Consider the following 11,724-nt stretch of genomic DNA (forward strand, 5'->3'; position numbering starts at 1 on the left):
AAACATCCTGTCTCAAAACTCGATTTTTTAAAAATTTAAAATAGATGCTTTTCATCTGTCTGCTTCCTCCAAAATCCTCCTAAGTGCTGTAGCAACTCCAGTGCAGTATTCCACTTAGTGCGCATACTGAGCAGGCTGAGACAGAAATTATTCACTGCCAGTAAGATTTGGATTTTTAGACAGCTAAGATAAATAAGCATTCTCTTCCTTCTTTCCAGTGGTGGTTTGTGTGTTTATTTAAGGGCATACCTGTTACCTGAACTATTTTCAGACTAAATAGTTGAATGCTATAAAGTTGCCAGAGCACATATTTTCACGACATTGTGTTTTTCTGTGGCCAAATTAATGGATGTCATCTTTCAGTGCAAAGCATTCAAAACTTGGCTTTAATTCTGGAAATTTGAATATTGCAGTGGCAAAGTGTCTGTCTCAGTGTGATGTACAGTGTTACTGAAAGCACCTGGCTGATGATTTATTAGTGCAATGCTCTCTTCACGATGGCATCAAGATGATATTATGGCTAATTGATGATTCCTGTACACATCTGTGGCAGTTTCTATTACAAAAACTTGGTGAAACTAGTTATTACGTCTGTTTTGTCATAAAAGCAGCAAAGTAAACAGTAATTTTTTCAAGTGAAGGTCACTATGCAGCAGAAAGCTTGCAGAAAAAGTAATTAATACTTGCTTGAAGTGAAGCAGCAATGAAAAGTGTTCCTAGTCCCTTGTTTCTACTTTCTGCTTATTTTTTACAGTGCCATCTTTTGAAATAGTATCTGCCAAATTACTAAATAGGTGTTTTTTTAAGACCATTTTGTTCCAGAATGTCAGAGCAGTGTCCCACGCTCCCCATGAACTTCAGGCTAGTCATAGTATGCACACACTAAATTGGTTTTGAGTTGTTGCCATGGCAGCCAGCCTGTTACTTTTTAATCCTTTGTGATTTTGCTAATTCTGATACTATTTTTACCTTCCAGGATGAAGAAGCTGTCAAGAAATTGACAGTAGGTGCCGGGACAAAATCAAAACTCGCTAAGCCAATCCAGGATCTTATTAAGATGATCTTTGATGTGGAGAGCATGAAGAAAGCAATGGTGGAATTTGAGGTGACTACACACATTCATGTTTCTCCCTAACCTACCATCATGCTTGCACAAACAGAAGCAAGTTCTTTGCAATCCAGAGTGCTTCACACTCCCCAAAAGCCAAGTGTGAGTTTTAGATCTGTCTTAAAATAAAAGCAAGAGTCTGACTGGAATTTGCCAAGCCCTGGAAGTTGTAGCTTAGTTGTGATACATGCAGCTCTTAAAACACAGGTGCATTTTTTGTCTGTCAGTGTCTTCAGTTTAACAAGCCTATGAGAGAATTGTCTGCCAGTCCTGGGAGCAGTAATCATTCTGTGGTTTTGTTTGTTTGTGGGTTTTCCCAGTCACATCTACATAGTGACTGCTGTTTGCTGAATGCTCTTAAAGTATTAACACAGATAACCAGTGTGCTGGTCAGGTGACACTGGTGACACTCCTTGTTTTCTAAGTAGGGACCCACATTTGGGGGCTGGAGTACCATGGACTTTAGGTAGCACCTCAGACTAGAGAAATGCTGCCAGTTGGTACATACACTAATGGAAGTGTCTTGTCAGAGTCCAGAGCCTCTTCTGCACAGGGTGGACTTGGGATTGTTTTGGTTGTGTTTCTCATTTGTTCTAATAAAACTCTTTATTTTCATCCATTCTTGTTTTCTCCATACTTCTTGATCCATCCTTCTGGCAAGCTTTCAGAGAGAGTGGTTTGGCAGCATGAGATGTCTCTCCTTGCACTGTTTTACTGGTGTGCAGAGAGATCCTGCTGTGTGTCTTAATGGAGTCATTTGAACTAATTCTAAATAACAAATTTCAGTTTTCTTCAGCCAGCTTACTTATCCTGCCTAAGACTTGACATTTAAGCAGCTGTTCTTTGCCCCTGCCTTTTAGAACAGACTTTGTACCATTTTCTGCAGCTTACCTGAAAGCTTTCACATGGCTTGCCCAACATTTTGTAGTACTTTAAATGAAATTCCAGTACTCTCCCAAGATCCATCAATACACAAAGAAAACCAACATTAAATTAAATCAGTGGATATTGCAGGCAACCAAGACATTGCTTTTAATAAGTTAAGGGGGTTTGGCTCATTTTTCATTAATATGAAGCACCTCCTAGCATCTTTGCATTTGACCCTTAATAACTGTAGGGTAAAGTTGGAAGAGAGTGTCTGGATTGTACCTAGACACAGATGATCTTATGAACAAGAATTTCTGAATTCAGTTTGCTTCTTTGCCAGCTTTAAGTATATGGTTACTTATTGGATTAAGAGATGCATCTGACACCAGGTTAATATTAAACTTCATGCCAGATAATTAATATCCTATTTTTGTGTTCCCCTAGCATATGTGCTTAACTTCCTATTGGAGTATTCCTTTGGTTATAGGATGTCCTCTCAATGGTGTGTCCTTCTGACATAATTCCTCAATCCTCAGAGTCTAAAATGTTTCTATTCTTTGTTGGTCTGTCCTATTAGCATGGAGAAATTAGTTCTCTAGAAACCAGAGAGGGAATGCTGCAGTGGTTTGAATGTAGTGAAAGCTGGGTTTAATACTTAAATCTTTATCAGATTGACTTGCAGAAGATGCCGTTGGGAAAGCTGAGCAAGCGACAGATCCAGAGTGCATACTCCATCCTGAATGAGGTTCAGCAGGTGAGCATAAAATGTTAGAGCAAAAAGGGAGTTCAGTGGGGTGAATGCTGAGCTGTGCTTTCTCTCTCTCTGGGGAGGAGGATGTGGCTTCCATGGGTAACCAGTTAGTTCTCTTCACTGTTGTAGCAGTGTGAACAGTACTTGTGTCTTCAGCACTTTTGTATCACAAACTTGAGGCTGTGCCAAACATAAATGGCAGCTGAGCAAATGAAGCTGGTGCCTTGATCTAATAGTGAGCTGGTGTTTCCACCCCAGAGAAGTCTGTCAGGGGATGAGAATAAAGGTTTAGTTGACACAGGAAAGGGTCTGGTTTGATAACATTGCTGTATGTACACATTATCTGAACCATTTCAGAATCACTATGCAGTATTGCCTTTACAGATTGGAAAAATGTACCAGCATAACCCATGGCTTTGTGTCACAGGCTCTTTGGCAAAGAATAGATACAGGAATTTCTTCAGATGCTAGAATACCTTGACAAGGATATGCACCACTTAAATGTCCTGAAGACTTTATTTTGCCCTCCAGAAACATAATCCCCATTGAATTCTTCTCATACACAATTCCATGTATTTCTGTGCAAATACTGTGACTTGCTGCACACAAGACACTTAAATAGAATTGTTCTTTTGAGTCCTATGAGACTAAAGCATAAGCACTGTTTGCATTTGCTGCTCCTGTGTTAGTCCCTAAGTATTTTGTGTATTTTTATTGCTATGGAGACTTAGTCTTACTCAGTAATTTTCTTTGGTGCTTTTGTCCTGTCTAGGCAGTTTCTGACAGTGGTTCAGAATCCCAGATTTTGGACCTCTCCAACCGTTTCTATACACTGATTCCTCATGACTTTGGGATGAAGAAGCCACCTCTCCTAAATAACTTGGAATACATTCAGGTATTGACTAGAAACTGTTTTTTGCAAATGTTGGTTGCAGGAAACGGGTCTTGATGTCAGAGATCTAACACAGAGAATATGTGAGGTTTAACACTCACTTAACCTCATAAAAGCAGAGATTAAAGTAAGCATTAAAACCTCACAAGCCAAAAGATAATCTGAAGAAAAACAAGTTTAACCTCATGCTTTCATAAGGCTAAATTTGGTTTTCTTCAGGATATCTTCTTGTTTGTTTATGTGCATGTGTCTGTGTAAATAGGTATATGCATAGAAGATAGAGATGTTATTTAACATATTTTAATATGTTTAGGTGTGTATATTATTAAAGACAGTGTTGTTTTGTTATTAGATGGCACCATGTGGCCAGTGATTGTCAGACACTTTTTTAATTTGGGATATCCCAGACTTATTCTGAACATGTCAAAGGCCTAAATAACATAACATAACACAACATGTCCTGTTTTAATTCTTCAGGCTAAAGTGCAGATGTTGGACAACTTGCTTGATATTGAGGTTGCTTACAGCCTTCTCAGAGGTGGAAATGAAGATGGAGATAAAGACCCAATTGACATCAACTATGAAAAACTTAAAACAGATATTAAGGTAAAGGAAATAAAAGGCAATGAGTGGCTGTGAATGCAAGCTGATGTCCTGTTAGTTTGGAGTAAAATAAATCACCCAAACTGTAACTGGACAGATCTATGGAACTGAGGTGGGTTAAGGAACTGGAGAATGTTCAAAGACATGCAGAAAGAGCTGAGGTGTTTTGACCTGGAGAAAAGAAAGCTCAAGGGATAGAGTATCAATATCTAGGAACACCTGATGAGAGAAAGAAGGAAAGAGGACAGTGGCAGGCTTTCCTCAGTGGTTTCCAGTGACAAGAGGCAGTGGGCATAAACTAGAATAGAGGAAATTGTGTTTAAACAAAAGAAAAAGCTTCTTTTGTTGATGTTTTGGTTTTTTAAATTTGTTACTCTGACAGTGGTCATACACTGGAAAAGGTTGCCCAGAGAGGCCATGGAAGCTGTCTTCTTGGAGGTGCTGAAAGCTGGGCTGGACTCAGTCCTTGGCTGACCCTTCTTTGAGTGGAATTGAAAATCATCTCAATTTCCAGCATTGTCTCAGACATTCTCTGGCTGTGTGTATATTTGTGCATCTTCTCTAGCTAGGAATGTATTTCCACTTAAATGGTTGAGGAGGTTTAAAGGGTGCAGTTGTAGGCATAGGGTGGATGTTGTCATAAGATGTCTGCTAGTTTGTGTGCTGAGGAAACTTCTCATTTGCCTGTTTGCAGGTTGTTGACAAAGATTCAGAAGAAGCCAAGATTATCAAACAATATGTGAAGAACACTCATGCTGCTACACACAATGCATATGACCTCAAAGTTGTGGATGTAAGCTGGGCAATAATGGGGTTTATCTTTGGGAAGATGGACTCTCCTAGGTTGACTTGCTTGTTTGCAATTGCCTTCTGAGTAGCTTACTCAGTTTCCTCTGTTGCAGGGATGATTTGATAGAACATTTTCTTTTAATTAGAATACCAAAAGTATAGGCAGAGATTAATCTAATGAGGTGTTTTTGCTTTGGTGTTTGTTATTTTAATTTAATTTGCCTCAAAGGGAAGGTGGAGGAGTAATCATCTGAAATTGAACCTTATTTCATTGAATGATTTTTTCAGAAAAATAGAGCCCCATGAAAATGCAGAAGAAAAGGTGGAGAAGTAATCAATAACAAGTACTGCATGATGGTTGCGGCCTCTTTTTTGCTGGCCTGACACAGCCAATTACAAACACCAAAACCCATCCGGATCAGTGTACTTTGCAGATCGGGTGTTTTTTTTTCTTCTCCCCTCTGACGAGTTGCATGAAGTTAATGGTTTATTTTCTTGGTTCTTCTTCTCCTCCTATCCTCCTGTGAACTGAAGATCTTCAGGATTGAGCGTGAGGGGGAGAGCCAGCGTTACAAGCCCTTCAGGCAGCTCCACAACCGCCAGCTGCTGTGGCACGGCTCCCGCACCACCAACTTCGCCGGCATCCTCTCGCAGGGCCTGCGGATAGCCCCGCCTGAAGCTCCTGTGGTGGGTGAAACAGCTGCTCTGGCTGCCTGCATCCCTCTGCCCAGAGCTGGCCACAGGCAGGGACAGCCTAAAGAAGGGAATTTCTCTGTGGGGAGGGGCTGTTTATCTGTGTGGCCACTATTTAGACAACATCGTGTCTCCCGAGTGGGCTGCACATTGGTGTCCACAAGAGCCAGGTGGATTCAGTGCTGCTTTTGGGTTATTTTATCACCCCAGTTTTATTCATTTATTTATTTATTTCCTTCTTGCAGACTGGCTACATGTTTGGGAAGGGCATCTATTTTGCAGACATGGTATCCAAGAGTGCAAACTACTGTCACACGTCTCAAGCCGATCCCATAGGTTTGGTACTGCTGGGAGAAGTCGCCCTTGGAAATATGTATGTAACTTACAAAGAGTATTTGCCACATGTGCTTAATACACCCTCATGGAAGGTGATGCTAAGATTGCAAGCCTTCTCTTCAGTGTGAAGAAGAAGCCTGTGCTTTTTCTTCAAAAACAAGATCTGTTTTTTCTTAAAATAAGAGGCATTGTTTCAGGTCTAGCAGAATCCTGTACAAAATGCTAACATTGTTAAAATTAGTAACCAAGACAAAGAAAGTTTGAGTTCTAGAAGGCTACAATTTAGATTAACTTTACATTAACTCACCATAAACTAAAGCCTGAAAAATTTGTGGTTTTTTTTCCACTAAGATAGTTTAGGATGAATGTAAAGTGCTATTGTGTGTTCTCTGTGCTGTCCAGGTACGAACTAAAGAATGCTTCCCACATCACAAAATTGCCCAAGGGAAAACACAGTGTCAAAGGTAAGCATTAGTAGTTGTCATTAATAATTTGTAATTGATGGCAGACTTGATTGTGGTGCTTAGCAAAGAGAGCTATAGTCACTTCTTAGCTGTACTTCCTTTGAGAAGTTGCATAATGTTGCCCTTTAGTTGCATCAGGATGTGTATGGGATGTTTTAAGATTCCAGTTAATACACTCTGAGTGTTGAGACTGAAGGTGCTGAAATTGAGGAGGAAACTTCTATTTGATGTTACACTGGAGAAAATATAAAGTACATTCTCCATCTTTTACTTGCTTTCATCATAACAATACTTTGTATTTTAGAAGAGAGATGAATAGATCAGAAGAGTCATTGTTTAGCTTTCAAAGTGGCTTAGAAGCTTGGACAGAAGGGAAAAGCTAGGAATAAAAGTTCAGATGGAACAACTGCTCTCATTACACTTTTATCTGCAAAAAGTGTTATATATTGAAAAAGAAGATGAGAGAAAAGACTCAGCTGTCTAACTCAAGCAAAAGAAATGGTAATCATGACTGTCTTCTGTACCAAGATGAGAGACTGAAGAAAAGGATCTTCAGTAATGAGTGGCTTATCTTAAAGTATTCATTTTGAGAGGCTTAAAAAATAAGTTGCCTAAAAGAGAACAAAAAGTGATTTTGCACCTTTTTCTATACATACTACTCATGTTCTTATGGATGTCAAATTAGATTTATATTGAAAATTTTAATTCAGAAAATAAGAATTGATTTGTTGTACTTGTCTGAAAATACTGCAATGTGCATGTTTTCATTAATGGAGTTAGGATATGAGAGCTACAAATCTGTTCTGGTTTAGCTTTGATCATACAGATTTGACAATTAACAGTTGAAAGTCTAAAATTCTGATTTTTCATGTAGCAGAGTACAACTATAAATATGGTGATGCTGAATTGAATAAACAAACAGTGTTTTTCATGTTCTATTGAAGATCCTTATACACTTGATTTGAAAGTATATGTGAAGTAGTGTTTGGCTGGCTGGATAATTTCCTTTTTGTGCAAAGTCTGTATTTGTCTCCTAGATTTGTAACTAATGTTGTTTTTCCTTTCTAGGCTTGGGCAAAACTGCTCCTGATCCCACAGCCACGACCACCCTTGGTGGTGTAGAGGTTCCCTTAGGGAATGGGATCTCCACAGGGATTAATGATACCTGTCTTCTGTATAATGAGTATCCTTTGCTGTTGCATTGGCTGCACATGGTGTTGGAGTGTCACTGCATTTGCAGGACCTCACTAAGGCCAGTTGGGAGTTTTGCCTCACTGTGTTTGGTTTGGTTTTGTTTAGATCTGCTTTGGGGGGTATTTGCAGACAATCTCTTTTGGAAGGGGGATGATTTTTACAGTTGCTGCTCTTAAATTGTCATTCTGGAAAAAAAATGAAGCAATACACATTCCAATAGCTGTTCCCCAAGAGGAACAAAAGTTATTGGAGTCATCAGGCATAACTGCTGTAGTGTTTTGCCCAGAGATGTGCCAGGACAAGGGGAGGGGAGTGCAGCCTGTGGTTTTTCATCATTCCAGTCTGGTTTCTCCCTCATGGTGCTGTGGTATGCCAGCTTAGCCAGGAGGAGGTGGGGGAGCCAGCTCTGTGCTCTTGCACTCTCTCAGCACATCTTTTGTGTTCCCCAGACCTCTGCAAGTGTTGAGGCATGCCCCAAATGCCCAGCAGAGATGTAGCCACAAATTCTCTTCCAGGCAGAAGCACCTTTAAATCAATTAGTTCTTTAAATCCACAAGAATGCAAATAAGTGATGTCTGAGGTCCAGCTGGCTCTCTTCACTGCCAGTGAAGCAGGTAACCCAGTAATGCAAACTTTGGGTTTGTAGAAACTGCCTTTGGCCTTGGTGAGCTGTTTTCCTCCCCCAAGGAGTCTGGGCAACAGAACTCATGGCAATACTGGTTTTATCTTGAGTTTTCTTAAATACACCATCTGTCAGATGATGAGCTGTAATACAGTTGATATTAGCTAGTTGAGAAAACATGATGTGTATTTATTTTGTTTTACACTTTGGGATTAGAGGTAAGTTTGAGGCCTAAAACATTGTGAAACAAATAGATGAGCTGGGACTGTCTCTGGAAAAATAAGAATGTGCAAGCACTGACAATCATTGTAGAGCTCTTGTCTGTGATTCCAGTTTGAGTTTTTTAGTGGGAAATTAAGAAGGCATTAATGACTGTGCTAGAAGGTAGCAATAGAACTGCAATTACAATTGTAAATGCTGGGTCTGAATCTGTAGCTCTCATTTAAGCTATATGACTCTTCTGCCTAGATATCAAGAGAGATGTGTGTTACTCTGACAAAAAAATAATTTTCAGGAGCCACAGCCCTATATCTAAGTCAGTTCACCTGCCTGTCACTCAGGATTCCTGCTGATTCCCACTATTCTCCACAGAACTTAATTGCTTGTTCCTAACTATTGTATAAAACATTTTCAGATTCATGGAAAAGTCAGTTTAAAGCTCTGTGGTGTGAGCTCTTAGAATTGGTTAATCACACAGGCATCTGTATGGTAACTTAAATTCAAAGGTAAAGTTCACTGTGTTTTGAGGTTTTTCTGTGTCATTAATATCAACTACTGTAATTTTTCCTTAACCTTTTCCCCAGATATATTGTGTATGATGTTGCTCAGGTAAATCTGAAGTACCTGTTGAAACTGAAATTCAACTATAAGACATCACTCTGGTGAACAGTGTTTAGGAGCCCTGTTAGAGTTATACTGTAGTTACACTATAGCCTTGACTTCTGACATGCTTATGCATTGACTTCTCTTACCAAGATATCAAGAGCTAAACTGCAGAAGAAATTACTAAATCCTATTTAGTACAACACTTAGTGAAAGTTTTATATCAAAAGTGTGGCAATACATGGACCTGAATTCTGATGAGAATGAGTACCTGGTTTTGTTTTATACCACTTCTAATTCTGGTGCTTTAAGTGTTTCTTTTAATTGACCAAACTGACAAGAAAGAAAAAAGGAAATTATTCTGGTGTTCTTAGCCAAACAGAGCTGGGCAAAAGCAGGAGAAGGAACTTGAGCACGTTTGTGGTACTTGCTCTGTTAAGGTTCCCCCTTGTTTAAGATACTCTTTTTCAGTTTTCATTTGACTAAATGATAAATGTGCATTTATTTTGAGGTAAAAAATAAAAGCTAATTTCATACTAACAGTTTTATGTTTCAAAACTTCCAAATTGTTTTGGTTTTGAGTCATAATTTAAATGTATTTGGTAGAATGTTCTTAAACATGGTATCTCTCTCAAGGATCGAATGCCAAATATTGAAATCTGTAGTCATGTTTCAGGAAGCTGTGGTGAAATTAAAATTTGGACTTTCCACAGAGACTTCATCTGTCAACAGTTGGTGTGGTAAACATGGAAAATAAGCTTGTGGCTGTTTGAATTTAGTATTAGCCCCAATAAACCTCCTTTAAATACCTACCTTCAACATGATGTAAGTTGGTTGTTGTAGACTCACATCCTAACAAAGGTGGAAGTTGAGTTTGGGCTCAAGCTTCGTTCATCAAGGCCTGGAGTGAGGTCTGTTGCTACTCTGTTGGTGGTCTTGAAATGCCTGTCTCAAAACAGCAATACAAACTGATCATTTCAATGTTTCATGATGTTTGTTACTTCTCACTTTTAGTCATTGAGCAATATGGGAGCACTTAACCATAGAGCAACATCAGATCATTCTCTTCAAAAATTGCTGATTTCCCTGAGGCATTAGGGACAGTGATGGCTAATTCCCAAAACAGGGACAGTTCAAGCTGATTCTGACAGTTGTGGCTTCAGTCTTTAGTAACCTGTGTGGAAACACCAGATTTGTTTCCTAAAATGTTGCTGTGTCCCAGGGCCTTTTGTAAAACGAGTTAAAGCCAAAGTGGGTGCTAATGGTGCAGGTCTTCCCAGGACCCCTGAATGAGAAGAGGATGAAGAGTGACAGATGAAAAATAAAGCTGCTTTCAGAGAGAGAAGGAAATGTAGAAGGACTGGGTAAGTTGTATGGCTTGAGGACTGCTCAACAGAAAAAATTGATTGAGGTTGGTGATAATCGATTTTGAGAGGAAGAGAGTAGCCTGTCTTCTGCCTCTTAAGTAGCTTAACCAGTGGCTAACCATTGTTTTGCTTCCAAAAAACCCTTTTGGTAAGTCATTTTAAGTATGATCTTGTCAGTCTCTGAAAGAGAACATGAGAACTTGTTCAATTTAGTTATAAGATAGATGATTTTTCCCCCTCTAAAAACAGCAGTTTACAGTTCAGTTTGGGACCAGGAGTTGAAGGCAGCTCCTTTTGATGCTCCCTCAGAGCTGAAAGTTCCCTGTTGCTCCAACCCAAGCAGCACAAGGAGTGCTCTGTGCTGTGTACCTCGTGCTCAGTTATAATTGCAGCACAAGGAAGTACATCCCAAGCTGTCCCTAAGTGCACAAATACAGCAGGAAAAGCTGCAGGACTTAGTGAAGAGGCAGCAGGTGCCTTTTGGGGACTGTGGGAGAGTCCTGTCACCATCCTGCAGTGAAATCTGATGTCAGTCCAGGTGCTGCTGCTGCCAGCCTGTGGGAGCAGAGCAGATCCACCAAACCCAGGGGATGAGCAGCCTATCCCCAGGGCCAGGCTGGCAGGGACAGCCTGGTGACAGTCACTGAAAGCCCTGCTGTGGCACTCCCAGCACACAGCAGAGCTGGATGAACAGGCGGTCCCATTTCTGTCAAAAGCATTTGAAAGGAACGAGTTTTCAAGACATTAGGTCCCATGACATCCTGGGCTTTTTTTTTTTCAGGGCAGACATGTTGAGGAATGGCTTCTGATCTAAATGTTAAACTGGCAAAAGCAGCAATTTATAAATATTTAACTATTCTATCTTTATTTAGCATGGCTGCAGGCTCTGTTGTACAACAGCTCACAGACATTAAGATAGCCTGTGCTATTAATTGAAGGAAGCCAGCCTAGGCTCACTGATTGGCAGTCAGTGTAAATTCTTTGTGACTTGCCTGAGTTCATGCAGGTAAAAATGTCTGAGAAAAAAAATAAAATTTAAGCACAAGTTGCCCATCCTGGTACTTTAGCTATAAAACAATGACATTCTACCCCTGCCCTCCTTCAGTTTCTAATCAGAGGAAAGTGGGAGGGAAACTCCAAAACAAGTAATTTCTGTATGAAAAAGACCTCTGGACACATGAAACATTGTCAATGCCATAAATAACTATTCCTGTTC

At 39.8% G+C, this 11,724-nt stretch overlaps 1 protein-coding gene across 2 annotated transcripts in view; it reads left to right on the forward strand.

Moving 5' to 3' along the window:
- PARP1 (poly(ADP-ribose) polymerase 1) overlaps positions 1–9,960 on the forward strand; it is a 32,007-nt gene extending 22,047 nt beyond the window's left edge. For both annotated transcript variants that reach the window (XM_058019424.1, XM_058019425.1), the window contains exons 14-23: positions 977–1,105; positions 2,646–2,729; positions 3,499–3,621; positions 4,096–4,224; positions 4,916–5,014; positions 5,545–5,697; positions 5,949–6,076; positions 6,442–6,503; positions 7,572–7,686; positions 9,123–9,960. In XM_058019424.1, the coding sequence (XP_057875407.1) occupies positions 977–1,105; positions 2,646–2,729; positions 3,499–3,621; positions 4,096–4,224; positions 4,916–5,014; positions 5,545–5,697; positions 5,949–6,076; positions 6,442–6,503; positions 7,572–7,686; positions 9,123–9,204 (1,104 nt within the window). In that variant the 3' untranslated portion in view covers positions 9,205–9,960. The remainder of the gene's footprint in view (positions 1–976; positions 1,106–2,645; positions 2,730–3,498; positions 3,622–4,095; positions 4,225–4,915; positions 5,015–5,544; positions 5,698–5,948; positions 6,077–6,441; positions 6,504–7,571; positions 7,687–9,122) is intronic.
- Positions 9,961–11,724: the final 1,764 nt, after the last annotated feature.

The sequence above is a fragment of the Melospiza georgiana genome, chromosome 3, assembly GCF_028018845.1.
Source record: "Melospiza georgiana isolate bMelGeo1 chromosome 3, bMelGeo1.pri, whole genome shotgun sequence".
In the NCBI taxonomy this organism is placed as follows: Eukaryota; Metazoa; Chordata; class Aves; order Passeriformes; family Passerellidae; genus Melospiza; species Melospiza georgiana.